We start from the raw sequence: 17,396 nt of genomic DNA on the forward strand, positions 1-17,396 counted from the left end.
CAGAAAAAAGTAGTTCCGCCGATCACCTGAGTAGGAGGAGCCAGAAAGTCGATAACCTGTTAATGTACGAATACAGCAAAAAAATAACCGTAACCGTATACTTTTATTCGGATAACAAATAACCTCATTGCAGGATAAAACATTATATTATTGTTTAGATACCACGCCTTACGGAATTGACAACCCACAAACTCGACACTGACTGCATTGTACAGACTTGCATAATGGGTTGCAAAATATTATGTAAAATGTTGAAATATAATAGGGTAATGTTGTTTTGTATTTTTTTAAAATTGATTTAGCTAGTCTTGAGTTTCAGGATGTGATGCATAATCATTTATATACATTGTCCACAATTAAAAAATAAGTTATTTATATTTTAAAAAGCTCATGACCGAGAAAATGAAAATAAAATTATGTTTTTTTCAGTGAAAACTTACCCTTACTTTCCCCAATCATGTAAATGGTATTAGTGAGAATGTCAAGGTTCTTCAGGTACAACTTACCCCTAAAATAGATTGTACACCTCGTGGTTCATTAAAGACCAATGGGTGGCCTTAGTCTGACATTGTCATATAGTTTGGGTTGTTGTCTCCTTGACATATCCATCATACCTATTCTCGTTATAGAAATTGCTTATGATAATATATTTCGTTAAATATACTTTTTGCTTATGCTTCTCATATTATTGATGGTATAATTTATATACCTTGGTTCTGTTGAGGTTAAGTATAACCCATGCAGATGACAGACTATACTCTGGATCACTCGCCCACTTTAGAAAAAATACAATGTGATAAAAAAATATGTTTCCTTTTTTCGCCAAATGAATGACTGAAATATAAAGCCTATGTATCGACCATTGATTTTTTGCGTTTGAAATCAATTTCGGTCCGCTTAATTTGTAACTCCGCCTTCTTAAAATTCCTTACGGTGTAAAACCACTATTAAAAGTCCCCTTAGTTTCTATGTTGAATTACGCAATTTTCAAGGTCCCAATCTTTTTTAAAGTGTGTTAAAATGAACTTTAACAGGTTTTATCATAGGGGGACCCTTTAAAGACTCTCTCATAAAATTTGCAGCATACCTTAAATGGCTTCTAAGAAAGAACGGTGAAGTGAGAGTAGACAGGTACTAAAAATACTACTTTCCTTTTGGAAATTTGACAAATCAATGGGCTTAAGATCTAGCCTCGGACAAATTATTCTCTATATCAGAGTTCAAAACTGTTGTATTCAGTGTGTACCTGACATGATAAGCTTTCAGATGATACCCAGTTTGCATATACTGTATGGCTAAATCACAAAAAAAAATATACAATGCATCCTAAGAACTACTTTGTTTTTTACGGACTACCGTCAGGTATGTGCAAGCGACTGGTTCCCCTTAATAGTGGTATTATACCTATCACCGGGATTCCCATTGTAAACTTGTTCTGTCATGGCCGTCTTCATCACCTAACAACATCTAATTTGCATAATTTATTTTCGATTTTCTTTGAGAAAAACCGTAGACCAATCAAATCGACTTCGGCCAGGATCGGAAAATTTCGCCAATGTCCGCATTGTGTAAGTTGTCTTTGGATGCTTAACTATCATTTAGGAGCAATTAAGACTATGGAAAAATGTTCACGGAGTTCGGCTGGAATAATTGGCCTGAGAATTACGAAATAGAAAGGTAACCATTTGTTTACATTAGTCTGATTAGAGTCAGACATTTTGACTCCTTGACCACCTTTTGTTTATTTGGTGTATTTATCTGTTAATCTGATCGTGAATGCTTTTCTGTAGCAGTCATATTTTAATTTTTTTTTCAGTTAACTCATACTTTGAAGCATGATCACAATTTCACGTTTACATGGCCTGTAGTGCATTTCGTAGTCGTGTCACAATGTACGGCACTTGCAAACTGAGACACGCGAAATCACTAGAGTGGAAACTCATTTTTTCTTATTTCAAGAATCATTAACACATATACATGTATGTAGCTCTCAGACGTGCATGTAGTTTGTTATATATACGTTTTCTTGTTATATACATGTATGTTAATCATAATTTTCATGTTATTCAGAATAATGAGAATTGACCAAATGAAGACCCAAGAGATCCTTAGTAGAACTGATTTTACAAAAAGCATGTCAAATAATCATGTATGTGTAAGTATTGCTATATGTAGATAGACTATTAGGGGATATATAAGGAAAAGATCATAACTTTTTTTTCAACATTGATATAATTAGTTCATAATATGGCAAGCCAAAGTGGACAAGAATCAATATTTTGTAATATTAGAAAATGAATTTGTAATATTACAAAATCATTTTTTTTATATTAGAAAAAAACAATTTTCTTTATTTAAAATTCCCTCCCCCTTTTCTGGTTTTAAAGGAAAATATTTTCTTTTAAGTTTATAGTTGTTCGAAAACACTCAAAAGTTTAGGGGACGACCAATTTTATGCTGAAGGAAAGGGGTGGCTAGCTGGCAGATTTTGGAAATAAATATTATGGCCTATACATCGTAGAAAATAATTAAATATTCTGACCTCAGTCACTCAGATAAAATAACCACAAGTAATATTGCCCCAGTGGGGTTGAAAATATATTTTCTGACCCCCAGATTTTCAACAATTAAGAATATTCAAACCCACAAAATTTGTCTGCCTCCTCTCCCGAGTCAAATGATCGCCCTTTAATCTACGGAACCAGTTTTAGGATATGTCATGAATGGGATATGATGGGGTGGATTCTATGAACAATCTGTTCTGTCTTTTTTATCCAAAAAAATTTCCTCATAAGACATCACATGGTTTTCAATACGTACTAAATTAATATATCATTGGTTAATTAACATTTAATTGGTTTCATTATGTAATGATTGTTCATTTATGATTGTCATCTTTTTGGATAGTAAAGTAGTTTCATTACATTTAAAAAGTGTCCTGTGTTTTACGCAATCGATGATATACAAACGGTAAATCTTTGTAAAGAATGATATGCAGAGTAAAATAATATATCTCTTGCACATATTTAAGAGGACGCTGAATGTTAATTTTAAAAGTTTTTTGGCTATGATTTCAAGGATTTCTACTGTAGACTGGGGCTGAAATTAGGTGAAACTGATTTCCGATGTATGGTTTTCGGTGCATTTATTAAACTGTATGATATTTAATTACAGGTTTATGCTATACCATAACCAATGTTGTAGTGATCGAAGGGCAGGATTAATAGACTAGTAATTTAAGTAAGAACATTCAAATGTTCAAGTATTTTAATCATCATGCATGTAAAGTGAATACAACAATTACAAAAAAACAAAAACAAAAACAAAACAAACAAAAACAACAACAACAAACACACAAACAGCACTTTTCTTTTTCTGAGTAATTCATTTATTTAATAAATTCTTACTTTATGGCCTCATGCAGGTCCGGGTGTTAAAAGAATAGGCCTGCAGCAGCGCTAAGCTTGTCGTAAAAGGCGACTAAATATTGCTCAGAACCCTAGCGGGGGGCTCGGACACTCTGCCCACACAGCAACTGAGATGTGTGCCCCAGGTGGTGGAATGGGGTACCCCTGGCGTGTTACATGCTGGGATTGTCAGGCTATAATACGGAGAACCTGACCGAAAACCATAATGGTGCACCGTGTTGGGAAAGATGCCACGTTCCTAGCACGTTGAAGAACCCTACTGTGGTATTCTCCCGGAGTAGGAACAATAGGGCTCCGCCACAGGAAGCTAAATTGCCCGACCCTACCCACCTCTCCCTATTTCCAGTGGCAATTGGCAATCAAAATTTGTCGACCCCATTATTCTTGTGTCCCATCCCATTTTTCATCTCATCATCATTTCATGTTCATTTTATCATCCACTTCATGTTCATTGCCTGAATATAACTGAAATATTGCTGCTCGGACGTTTTACCCCAACAAACAACAAACAAAAAACTTACTTTATGCCCATTTTATTTTACTTAAATGAGTTTTTTAAACAAATTGGTGTAATATTTAAAGCAGGGGACACTATTTTAAAATGTGTGGACGAAATATACTGTGGCCGCGATAACTATGGCCGAAGTGACTATGGCCGAGGTGGTAGTATGGCCGAAACGACTTGTATCGTTAATTATTTATTGACAAGGTATTCACAATGTTGAACCGGCTTATAACGAAGACCAGAAATGCTTGTTCTTTCACCTCTACTGTCGTAGCCAATATACAACTACAAAATAACGTAGTTCCCAAAAATAATATTCGCTGTCAATATCAGCTGATCAGCGTCTTTTTGCAGGAATAGCCCCCCTTTGCACGGAAAACACCGTCCAGAGTGCCATTGTGACTTAAGTTAGGTTTTCCGCCTGTTACTTCCGGGAAAAAATGGCCGTCAACTTGTAACATAAACACGGCATAGCAACATAAAAAACGCTGTATATTTTTAATCGCCGATCTACGGTCGTAGTATTGAGGTTGCCAATCTTGGCAAATCGCCTTGAGATTATGGAAGTTATTTGCGTAAGGTCAGTCATTTTTGAGAAATTTCAAAATTTGATGTCGCCGGTTGCAGGTAACCCAGAGCATAGCATGGTCATTTCCGAAAGGATAACCTCAAAAACGAGTTATTTAAGTCCAAAATGTTGGAAAATCATTCAAATTGAATGAAAAACTAAAACATTTTAAGAACTTTTTAGCCTTTAACACAGACAGAAGACAAAAACAGTACAACCGTCTACTACCAGTAAGAGTTTAACAGAACAATAGTAATAAATCTGATATATTTGAAGTGTTATCATCTATTTTCGTCTTTACCAGTTTATTCCAATTGCCTTTGTTTAAATATTTTAAAAGTGGTTTAATAAAAGAATGTATTCCCTCAAAAAAGGTTTTCTGTCAATGTCCCAAGGATTCTCATCACTAATAACGACAACTTGGACAAAAACACACATATTCCAGAAGCACTAGAATTTTGATAAGATGATTTTAAGTAAAAATGTAACTTTATGGTTGACAAGATGAAACATATAAATAGTAACCAGCTTCTTTCAAAATATGTGCTTCTAAAATTACCTTTACAATTTAATTTCATGCCAAAGTATGACACCTAAAGAATGCCCAACCGATCAAGCATTAAATTGCTTCATAACGTATTCCAAATGTATACATATATGTCAGTATACATAAACTAGTTCTAGCTAATTCTAGCTATTTCTGATGCGATTCTTACAAAAACTGTGCTTCTAAAATGTCCTTGTTGGTTTCATTTGTAAAATACATAAACATCAATTATTGTCACTTGTTTCCATTCAATATTGGAAATTTAGATACGAACTCAAACTTTCTATTCAATTCACAGTTATTGTAGAGACTTACTAACAAATTTATTTTGAAAAAATGAATTTATTGTGATGAAATACATATTATAAAAATAAGTGTAACCAAAAAACAACAACAACAACAACAAACAGTTGTGATTTATGATGTGTTTGTATATAGCTTTTCTTTAAAACGTTTATTTGAAATGTGGTGATGTTTTATTTTTTAAATACAATTTTATACATCATTTCGCATTCATTCTTCTAATCTGCGGAAGTGTTAATGAAAATATAAATGCTCTACTCTTTAATACCTCCAAAGTTATTTATTATCATATAACCGTTACTTACTCCAACAAACCAAAGAGTCTTCAAAGATTTCAAAGGGAGTTCTTCCAAATCAAGGTATCTAAATATTTAAACATTGAAACTGCGATTCTTTTGATACCGGTAAAAAAAATTAATGGAAATCAATAAACAAAAATACTACAGTATGATCTTCCATAAAAGGGGATATCAGAACTTACCTCTTTTGGCTTCGCTTGTGCTTGTATAAAGAAGTTTTTCTGTTCGAAAATTCTTCAAATCAGTTTACTTCAGATAGCATTATCCAGTATAAACTAGAATGAATTGAAGCTAAATCACTCATGGCTTCAATGTTACTCTAGTTAAATAGTTCTGAAAACATTAACAAAAACATATCTAAATATGCAAATTATAGGACAATTCAGAATCATCAAAATCCATGTACTTGGCGTTAACGAGAAAGCAGGTAATGGAGACTACCTGCATACACAATGTAGCAAACAGAATAAAATACAGTTACATATAAAAACTGAAGATAAGGAAAATAAGGTATCACATAAACAACTAAACAGCTAGCAATATGAATATCAGGTGCTCAGGAAAATGTACTCGTCACATTGCTGATTGATTGATTGATTGTTGGGGTTTAACGCCCGAGCAGCAATATTTCAGTTATATTCAGGCGATGAACATGAAGTAGATGATAAAATGATCATGAAATGATGATGATAAAATGAAAAATGGTATGGGACACAATGATAATGAGGTCGAAAAACTTTGATTCCACTGGAAATAGGGAGGGGTGGGTAGAGTCGGGCAATTTAGCCTCCTGTGGCGGAGCCCTATTGTTCCTACTCCCGGAGAATAGCACACTAGGGTACTTCAACGTGCGAGGAACGTGGCATCTTTCCCAGCACGGTGCACTACTATAGTTTGCGGTCAGATATCCGTATTATAGCCTGACAACCACAGCATGTAACACGCCAGGGGTACCCCATTTCACCACCTGGGGCACACAACCCACTGGCTAGGGTTCTGAGCACTATTTAATAGCCTTTTACGACAAGCTTAGCGCTGCTGCAGCAGGCCTATTCGTTTGACACAACGGACCGGCACGGGGCCGTCACATTGCAATTGTGTAAAATCACCTTAATACATAGAAAGGTCAAGTTGTGAGAATCGAAATCTAATACGCGCCACATGTTTACTGTTTAATAGGCTTAATCACAGAAAGTTCATCTTAAAATGCCGCGAGTAAAGTAGTTTTGAAAGAGGTTTAGTTGTGCATTTGCCTCTCCTAGGACACTTGTGAAGTTTCGGTACCCAATAAATAGAAGGGAGAGCTATACTCTCATCACCTTCAGTTATACAAATGAATGTTAGCTCCATCAAAGTGCTGAGGCACTAAGTCAAACCTCAAAGTAATTAAAAATATTCATGTCACCCAATTGTAAGCTAAATAAACCAATCAAAACTTAGTCCATTTTAAAGAATAACCATTTGTTTTAACACAGTGTATATTTATACAGTCCGTTTATCAATATATATTTTTGGATCTTCTTTTGTATTATTGCTTTTGGTATTCCTGGCTGTACACGTACGTTGATGTCCTTAAATTTTTTAATACTTAAATCAGCATTTCTTACAAAATATAAATTCCACTGAGAATCACTGACTTTCAATATTCGATGAGTTTTCAAAGTAAGATTGGACCCACACATTGAAATTTCGGTTTGGAGATGCATGAAGTAGAAATGAGCCATGCAGACTGGAGGAGGTTGAACAAAGGCTCAATCTCAAGGGAGAAATGAGCAAAAAACTTTTCCTTGCTTGTGCTCACTTTGATGTAGAATTATTTTGTAATAAATCAAAAATAAAATTTGTCCTTTTCATTGTTGTCTTGATTAGGCTATGGTATGTACAATAAGTGATTACATTTCTCTAGGAAATTTTCAGTTCAAACAAGGATAAAAACTCTTGTTGTAAAAAATACTATGTAGTTTAATGATCACTAAAAAAATAACAACTTTGTACTCATAGATTTGAACAATTTAAGATTCCAATTAAGTTGGAAAGTCAATGGTATGTGGTGAATACAGGGAATATGATGTCTTAATCACACATGCATTTTGAGTATAAATCCATCTTTTTTTTCTCTCCAAACCAAAAAAGCTACTTGTGAACCCATAACGCATGAGTACCACTTTTTATATGATGAATCACTATTTGCTGAGTGTTTTATACCTGTCTGCCTTCAATAATGTATGTGCATTTATTTCACTTTTTTCTGCATGAGTGTTTCACAAATATGTATAAGATTACAATTCAAGTAACTCTTATGTTTTGCAATTATATAAGTGTTAATTTTTCTTTTTTTTTTTCTTTTTTTTTTAAGAGATGTTGACATATACATTTACAGCTGCTTCATGCTTCACATACATGTACCAGACTTGAGAATCACGAACTTTGTTTCATTGTTTATTTTTGATAGTTCAAAATTACCTACTGAATGTGATGAATATGGCACATGACCTCCTTTCATCCATACCGTTAAAACAGAGACATTGTTTATGTCTCTGCTTTGAAATCATAATAATTTAACAATTCTGTTCATTTTCTATTTTAAATACTTGTTTGTTTGCTACATGTATGTAAATATGTGTTTACCATTTTATATCATCTATGTACATGTACATGTAGTAATAACATATATGTACACAGTGCTTGCATTTTATGTACTGAAGTTTAATATCTGGGATCAAATTAATCACAAATGAAATTTTCCAATAAATGGAGGGAAGCTATCACCATGTACCTTCCCCTGGATCCGCCACTGTAATCTATATTTACTACACTAAAAAGTTACATTGCAGCTCCGAAAGTCCGTTATTAGAAGCTCCCGACATCTTCATTAAAAGAGTCAGATCGAGAGAAATAAATTGGCAAATCTCGATTGAGCTTTCCTCCCTCCGAATGTTCGGATCAATTTGACAAAATATTCCAGCTTTCTAACTCCAACACAGACATGATAATCAGTTCATTTGAGGACAGATTCGTACGTCTTGGTAAACTTCAAATTGAAATTGCACATAGACAAATCAATAAAACCTGTTGTTCAGCCAGCACGAAAAATTCCGTTTTAAATGAGAAAACAAATAGAAATAAAAATAAAAGAACTGGAGGATTCCGACGTAATAACGTCAGTGGTCCGACACCATGGGTTTCAGGCTTTGTAGTAGTGCCTAAAAAACAATGAAGTCCGTCTGTGCGTAGACATGCGACAAGCAAACGTAGCTGTTCAGAGAGAACGTTTTCCGATTAAAAATACAAAGGATGCTCTGCAACAAATGAATGGACCTGCGATATTTTCTCGACTAAATCTAAACCAATCTTTTCATCAGATAGAATTAGAAGAAGAGTCCTTTATATCCTCACATTCGTATGTTACAAAGGCCTGTACATGTACAAGAGACTAATGTTTGGAATTAATTCCGCACCCGAGTTACACCAACATGATATAGAGCAGATATACCAGGTTGTAAAAATATTGCCGATGATATAATCATCTATGCCCAAAACCAAGAAGAATATGACACAACACTTCGTGCCTTGCTTACCCGACTCAGTGAAAAAAATCTAACTTTGAAACGAGGCAATGCGAGTTCAACAAAACAGAATTGAAATGCATGGGACGTTTATTATCAAAGGATAATGTCCAACCTCATACAAACAAGGTCGAAGCAGTGCGTAATTTAGAGATGCCAACGACACCAGCCAGTGTCAAATCTTTTTTGGGATTAGTTAATTTTTGTGCTAAATATAGTCCAACAATTCGCAACAATTGCAGAACCGCTTCGCAAGTTGACAAGAAAAGAAGTTGAATGACACTTGACTGCCGAACAACAAACAGCGTTTGAAACACTAAAACAATTACTCACAAATGCCGAAGTAACAAATATCATCGGTGGATGCGACTCCTTTTAGTAAAGGAGCGATCTTAACACAAAAGCAAACCAATGGTGACTATAGGACAGTGGCCTACGCAAGTCGATGTGTATTTGTATGGAATGGATTTTACCGTATTTACTGACCACAGACCTTTAGAATGAATTTTTACCGCAGCACATGAAGCGCCCCCACGCATTCAAAAATGGGTTCTAAACCTACAAAATTACAAGTTCACAGTGAAATACCGACCAGGATATTTAAATGCAGCTGATATATTGTCACGTTCGCCAATGAAAGGCAGTGTAGGAGATGATAGTAATGAAACAGAACATTATGTTAATTATATTGCAGTCAGTGCATATCCGAAAGCGATGACTTTGAAAGATATTGAACAAAACAATGAATCAAATTCGAAATTGTATTGCGAAAAACAAGTGGTCTAAACATGGACAGATGAAGCCATTTTATCTTGTCCGCAAAGAACTAACAGTGCAGAACTCTGTAATCCTCAAAGGGGCAAAAATAGTTATCCCAAGTAATAAGCGAAAACATGTTCTTCGTCTTCCTCACGAATCCCACCAGGGAGTAGTAAAAACAAAGCAGTTACTGCGTGAAGACGTGTGGTGGCCAAATATTGACTCCAATGTAGAATCAATGATTCAAAGTTGCCATGTTTGTTAGTTAATATCAAATCCGCCTCGCCCGCCAACTGTTACAGTGTCAAAGTTACCTGATGATCCTTGGGAAAAATTAGCTCTCGATTTAAGCAATCCCTTTTCAAACAACGAATATCTGTCAGTAGTTATCGATTAATACCAGATTTTCAGAGGTTGGCATTATCAAATCGATTTCGAGTGCTACAATCATTTACAAATTGCGCCGAATATTCTCAGTCCATTGATTATGTGCAGAAAAAGTTTCTGATAATGGCAGTCAATTTGTGTCGGACGAAGTTTCTTAATGATAATGGTATAGAACGCACCCGTGTCACACCGTATTGGCCACGTGCTAATGGTCTTGTAGAAATTTCAATAAGACATTAAAGAAAACTATACGCGCCGCATGTGCTGAAGGAAAAAACTGGCATGACGAATTCCCTATTATTGTACCGTACAACACCTCATTCAAAGACTGGATATGCTCCCGCATCTCTACTATTTAACAGAACTGTAAAGATCAAATTACCTTGCTTGATCAAAAACAATGTGCCCAAAAGACTGAAACAACGAGATGCTAAAAAGAAAGCTGCTGTGAAACACTATGCCGATAAGACAAAAGCAAAGAACTACCAGAAATTTCGTGAAGGACAAATGTATTTCTTACAAAGAGAGGTGGAGATAAACTTTCGGCAAAGTTTGAAAATAAAGTGTACAAAGTTTTAAAGCAAAGTGGAACAAGTGTCCATGTGAGGTCAGATAACGGTCAAACTTTCTTGTTTGTTTGTTTGTTTGTTGGGGTTTAACGTCCGAGCAGCAATATTTCAGCTATATTCAGACGAATCAAACTTTCTATAGAAACGTCTCGCATGTCAGACCGTATTACGGACTATTTACAAACAGACAAAATTGGGACGACTATTCCGTTAATGATCGACCACCAAAAGATAAGAAAAAAACCTTGACGATTTAATGATTTTTTGTCCGCTTAATAGACAGTGCACTGGGACTTTACAAATGTTTAATATTAGTTTTATTGTGTGTAAGGGGAAGAGTGATAGATTATAGACTCATTTGGATAATTAAAATTTCTTTAACTGGAATGATATGTTTACAGTTTCATGGTTGATGGATATCTTTCAATTGACATTGACAGTACAATTACTTATTTTGCTAAAGTGAAGTTTAAATTCAAAAACAAGGGAGAGATGTAATGTATTAAAATAAGCCAAAAGTGTGAGAGATGGGCGGAGTTTATTTTGAATGCTACACGTGCATTCATGTCTAAGTCTGTATTATGTATCTTTAGTTATCGGTTAGATTTGATAGCCAAAACAATGCGTTTAATTCCCAGGCCATAAAATAACACCAATACGATATTAAAACGTCAAAAAGCAAAATTATGTAGAGCAAACAGGATTTGCTGCGACCCAGATTCATATACCCTACTAAAATATTATGTAAAGTGTTAAGATATCAATACCATAGCCTTTATGTTTACAATTTCTAAACAGTGTAGTTGAGAATGTTTAACTTGACCTTTTATTGCATGGAGTGACAGCTGATTGTGATACCACCCTCACTTCACCCTATCTAAAGGTCGTCAGGGATAAAGTTGTAAATGCAGCCGTTGAACAGATTACAATTCCCATTAATAATTAAATTCATCACATTCCCCTTGCTCATGATGAGAACGACAGACACAAGTGGTGCGAATATCTCTTAGGATACATTGTAAACTCATATGTAAAATGGCATCTATTTATTTTGTACAACCTGGTTATATTATGCATGTTATATTAAACAACAATAATTCGATATACTTTCTAAATACAATTAAACAAGTAGACAAAATACAAGTTGGCGTTACGGGCAATACACCAATGCTTTCGATATGCATTGCAATGCTTAAATTATGGGCCTCTGTCGCTGAGCCTTTTGCGATGACAGTGTGCTGAAAATGCACATTACTTGAGTACGTTAGGTAAAAGTAACATGGAATGAAATAACAAACCCAGCAGACACCCGAATCTATCAGGAAGGGGTATCCTAAACATTGTGAATTTAAGTGTAAAGTAAGAACTCTATTAATTAAGTGATAGTAAACTGTAGTTGGACTGTTGAGCGCTGGCCCAGCACAGTACCCAGTTCTTACCTTACCGCCCGACTTGGGACAACCTTCGTGAATTGATCAATGTATCCAGTCGAAGCGATTGACGCGACAAGAGCTTTTACCTAAAGGCTTATACCAATTGGCTTATACCTATAGGTTTATACCCAAGGGTTTATACCGAAAGGTTTATACCTGTTATCCCAAAAATTAGCGACGCATAATATCTCCGGTAAATAATTAGGAACAAATTAGGAACAATAAATGAATGGAAATTCATTTACAATGCCCAAACGAGTAGTTACATTGGTGATGCCATGTAACGCAACGAGTGTCCCCCAAATTATTTCCATAATTTATGCAGTAGATAAGAGATTACTTCTTTACTGTTTTGAAAATATTGCATTGTTAAAATATGTTAATTACACATTTGTCGAAGAGCCTAAGTAATATCTTTATCTGATGTCCTAATATATTTGGGGTAACAGTCTGACTTCCAACGACCTAATGTCTTTATCATATTGTCTTGTACGATATTAAAACTGCACGTCGTAGCTGCGAATGTTCTTAAGGAATGTCCACTGTATCTATTAGAGTCTAATCCCAAAATGTTTTAGGGAAGTTTTTAGTTTATTTATAAAAGTTGATCTATCGAGAGGTTAGCCATTACTGCAAACAAATAAAGGGTCATCATCTGATGCACCGCTTTTACGTCTATAGTCAATGTAGTTGTTCGGTTGAACATAAGGACAAATAATTTTTGTTTGTCTTAAAAAGTTTAATCACAACACCATTCCGAAAGACATCAGTTTTCGACACTTTTAGATGAATATTCACTTGCGTATCGGATACAACTGTAATGTCGCCCACTGTCAAATTGCAGGAAGGCTCAAACGAATGTCTGCAAGTAAATTCTTCACATCTTAAAAAAAACAAAGAACGCAGTGACGCACACTGTAGCTATCGTAAAATCCACATGTTTGTTGAAAATGTTATTCTCAAAATTTTTGTGTAATTTAGACAAAACATCATATGTTGTTGGTAACTTTTGGTTAACACTATTAAAACCAGTTTTCTTAATCCCTACAATGATATTTTCTAGCCTTGATAAAGAATTACCATGTATATCAACTAATGGGTTAGGATTATACATCAAAATACAACAATTCCAGCTAAATATACCTTAATGGTAGAATGCTTCATATTGAACACCGAATGGCAATGTGACACAAAATAAATTAGGATATCCTCTGAAATATGGCTTAAAACACGGTTTACCTCCTGAGCCGCGACTTTGGAATTCATAAACTGACAGTGGCACTAAAATCCTGATAAATATACACTGCGTGTAGTATAATTGATACTACTATCCCATTATTTATCGATTGCACGATTTTTCTCTTTGAATACTTTCCTTCTACGATTCCAATAGGGCTAACTCTATGAATTCTAAACGGTGATTCTTTATATGGACCAACGATAAAGTAATTTTGCAGTTCCGAGATCTGGGTATTTCTTAGTTGATAATAATTTTTTACATTCAAAAGTAGATGCTGGCAAGTTTGACAAGCCTGTAAAATACCCGTGATCTATTGATTAGCAGACTTGCAGTCTTGATTAGTTTTAACATGAGCATAACGACAAATATTACCTCTGGTACAATAGCCAGCTAAAAATTGGTTACAGACATCTTTACCTTTGTAAAACAATTTTGGACGACCGTATCTGTCGGTGTCATTCTGCTTAGAGACGATTGACGGTGCCTTAATCTGCTCAATAGATCTAAACGGATGAGCAGTACTTAAATTGGAATACATAGCTTGATACATCTCTGATATGTGCAAAGAGCTAAAACAATGAGAACATGTCTTTATAGGTTTTCCTATACAAATGGTATTATAAAGTTTTTCGTCGCGAACCGACCAATCTACTGTGAAACCACTTGTGCTTTTGATTGCTGCTGCTTTCATTGCGAATGCTTTATGGTATTCATAGAACATTTTTCCCTGTAATTTTACTGCAATGTCAATGACATTTTGCATGTAGTTATCCAGCTTTACACGTCCATTTTCGCCTACACATACAACATTTTTGTAGATATTGAAGCTTTCAATAAATTCTTGAAGTGGAAGATCTCTTTTTAAGCGGCCGTCTTTTGTCTTATGTGTTATGACTGTTCAATTTGCTTCTATCTGTCTAATGTCATTGGTTTCATTAAATATCACAAGCAGAGAAGCTAAATTAATGATCTGATTTCTTTGTGCTGTTGACACTGGATGCAAGTGCAAGAACATTCCAGCCGTAATTTTGTTCTGCGGTGGAACAACATATGGATCGATCATTGAATTTACCGAATTAGTGTCTCGACCTATGGCTGTGGGGATGTTAATCCTCTCTTCAAGACGTTCCCCATGTCTTTTCACTGTTTCACTGAGGTTTTTTACGGTAGTGAGTAACTCCTTTATATCACTGTTTGCGTCACAAGAAGAAGATACATCTAAATTTTCAGTTTCAACGGGTATCGCACTATTACTTTAGGTTCTACTTTTTTCCTGAATCAGGGCATCCATTTGCTTAAGTGTAAAGTTACTTGGCACATTAATTCCCATATTGGAAAGTTTGTTTTGTAAATCCAACTTATTGGTTTTTGTTGGAGGCAATAATAAACTGTCTGTATTGTCGCCTTTTAAAACTAGCATTGACATATTAAAAAAAAACCATAGGACTTTTAAATCTAAATCTAAAAATAAAGGAATAATGAAAAACCCAAATTGCAAAATTTTTATCTCTAAAAGTCTTTTTTAAAGAGAATATGATTCTTTCAAAGAGAAAATGGAAAATGATTCGTTGAATTATTTCAATGAAATTTATCGTGTTTTACAAGTCTTCCAGAAAAAATTAGTCCAGTTTTCGTGATTCGGAAGAGTAATCAAGGGAACCAAGGTTATAGCGGCAATCAAAAGAATGTAATCCATGGACAAAGACCAGACATGGAGAAGACACACACAACAAAGAACACAAAGCAACTAGAATTATACATACAAAGTAACAAAAGTAAATGAGCAACTCGGACTCCACTAAAAACTGGGAGCATGGACCAGGTGCACCGGTAGGGTAAGCGTCCTCTGCTTTTCTAGAAACACCCGCCGAGTTGCTCATAAAAAATCAAGTCCGGGGTAGACAAACGAGGAAAGGAAAACTATGACCCGTTGAATAAATCAGTTTTCATGGTGCTGATGGATACACCATAACCATCCACGAGTTCATGATGACGACCATAAAACTTCTGTAGTGATGACTTCAATCTTGTAGCAACATAACTCTGTTCCAGAAGCCTATTTGTTAGAGTTCTAGCGCGATACAAAAAGTCTGCGTAGTTTCGGCAAGCTCTGGCATAACGTATGAGTTGTGATATGAACACTCCATACGCAGGAGCCGAAGGGATGTTGCCACAGATGAAAGGAAAATTGACAATTCTGAATGAAAAGTCATCACGTTTGTCGTAAAGTTTGGTCAATAGTTTTCCTTTACCATCAGTTTCTAAGTGTATGTCAAGATATGAGGCTGACTTCACAGTGTCTGTAGTGTATCCTTTATCTCAAGTTCTTTTGGGTAGATGCGATGTATCAAATCCCCGAAATTATGATTGTTTAAAGATAACACGTCATCTATATAGCGGAAACTGAGATTGAAGGATCTAGCCAAACAATATTCTTTCTGATCGGAGAAATTACATATGCAATCTTTATCAAAGCTTGAATTAAGGTCCAAAGTTCTCGAAGTCAGATTCAGTGACATATTACCCAGACTATTATCAGTAAATATTGACCATTTGTTCATTTTATCTTATCTCTAAGAAATATTATCAAATTCTTTAGACAAAAAGCAGGTATGATCTATTCGTAATTTATTTCAATGTTTTACTCAGAGGAGTGAACAGTCTGTAAATCAAAAGTCCTATGGTTTTTTCTTAATATGTCAATGCTAGTTTTAATTGATGGGATTTACGAGCGATACCTGAATGTTGCAGGAGCATATGATACAGTTGAAGTTTTAAGTTGGAATTTTATTCGTAACAAATTTATATACGTCTTTAAAAAGAAGTATTATTTTCTTTGGTTTATACATATATACATATATAATGTCGCGTAGAAAACGAAAACAAACTTTCCAATATGGGAATTAATATGCCTAGTAACTTTACACATAAAAAAATGGAGGCCCTGATTCAGGAAAATAGTAGAACCCCAAGTAATAGTACGGTACCCGTCAGAAAATTTAGATGTATCTTCTTCTTGTGACGCAAAAAGTGACATAAAGGACAATAATATTAGAACCTTTACATAAAACCATTCATTTATACACTATATGTTCTAGAAAATGATCTAGGAAACGTTTAAAGAAGCAGCAAAAAGGGGATGACACCAAGACACATAAAAGTACACACCAATTAATGTGTCATTTTTCGTTTTGTTGAATGCTATTTTATAAAAATATGGTATAAATAATAAAAAAACACACATATAAGGTCAGATTCTGACCAATCCTGAATTTCGTTTTACGGTAATAAATATTCTACACAAAGCACAGAAAGTTCGATCCTCACCTAATAAGTTGACAAAACCGTTGAATACACTCTTCTGAAAGGGATAGAGTTATGATATTGTTGTCAAATCGTTAAGGATAGTATTTTGGAATTAACATTGATATTCGCTCATAGGATCTTTACATATGAATTAAAATACTAAATTAAAAGCAGTTTTTGGAATGACACTGGTTGTATCCTTACTGTATGACTGTATGAAGTACCATAATTCTCAACCCCGCATGGGATGAATTTGGATTGATTTTACATACGATTGGGACATATTTTTGGAAAATTTAAACTGGTCTGGAGCTGGCATGTCAGTTAACTGCTAGTAGTCCTTAGTTTGTATATTAATGTTATTGATTTTCAGTTTCTTTACTTCCGTTGTAACAAGGGACTCTTTTTAATCTCATTTTTAGGTTTGTTTGATTATGTAATATTTTTTTTTGCGATGGCCAGGTTTTTAAAGGGGGGTCTGGTCAC

At 34.8% G+C, this 17,396-nt stretch overlaps 1 protein-coding gene across 1 annotated transcript in view; it reads left to right on the forward strand.

The window, feature by feature from the left end:
- The first annotated feature begins 1,396 nt into the window (after positions 1–1,396).
- LOC148604701 (uncharacterized) overlaps positions 1,397–17,396 on the forward strand; it is a 60,911-nt gene continuing 44,911 nt past the window's right edge. The window contains exons 1-2 of the mRNA XM_088551030.1: positions 1,397–1,677; positions 2,071–2,155. Coding sequence (XP_088407156.1) covers positions 2,148–2,155 — 8 coding nt within the window. The 5' untranslated portion in view covers positions 1,397–1,677; positions 2,071–2,147. The remainder of the gene's footprint in view (positions 1,678–2,070; positions 2,156–17,396) is intronic.

The sequence above is a fragment of the Perna viridis genome, chromosome 10 (assembly GCF_037379345.1).
Source record: "Perna viridis isolate PV_CMFRI_1.1 ecotype Kerala chromosome 10, ASM3737934v1, whole genome shotgun sequence".
NCBI lineage: Eukaryota > Metazoa > Mollusca > Bivalvia > Mytilida > Mytilidae > Perna > Perna viridis.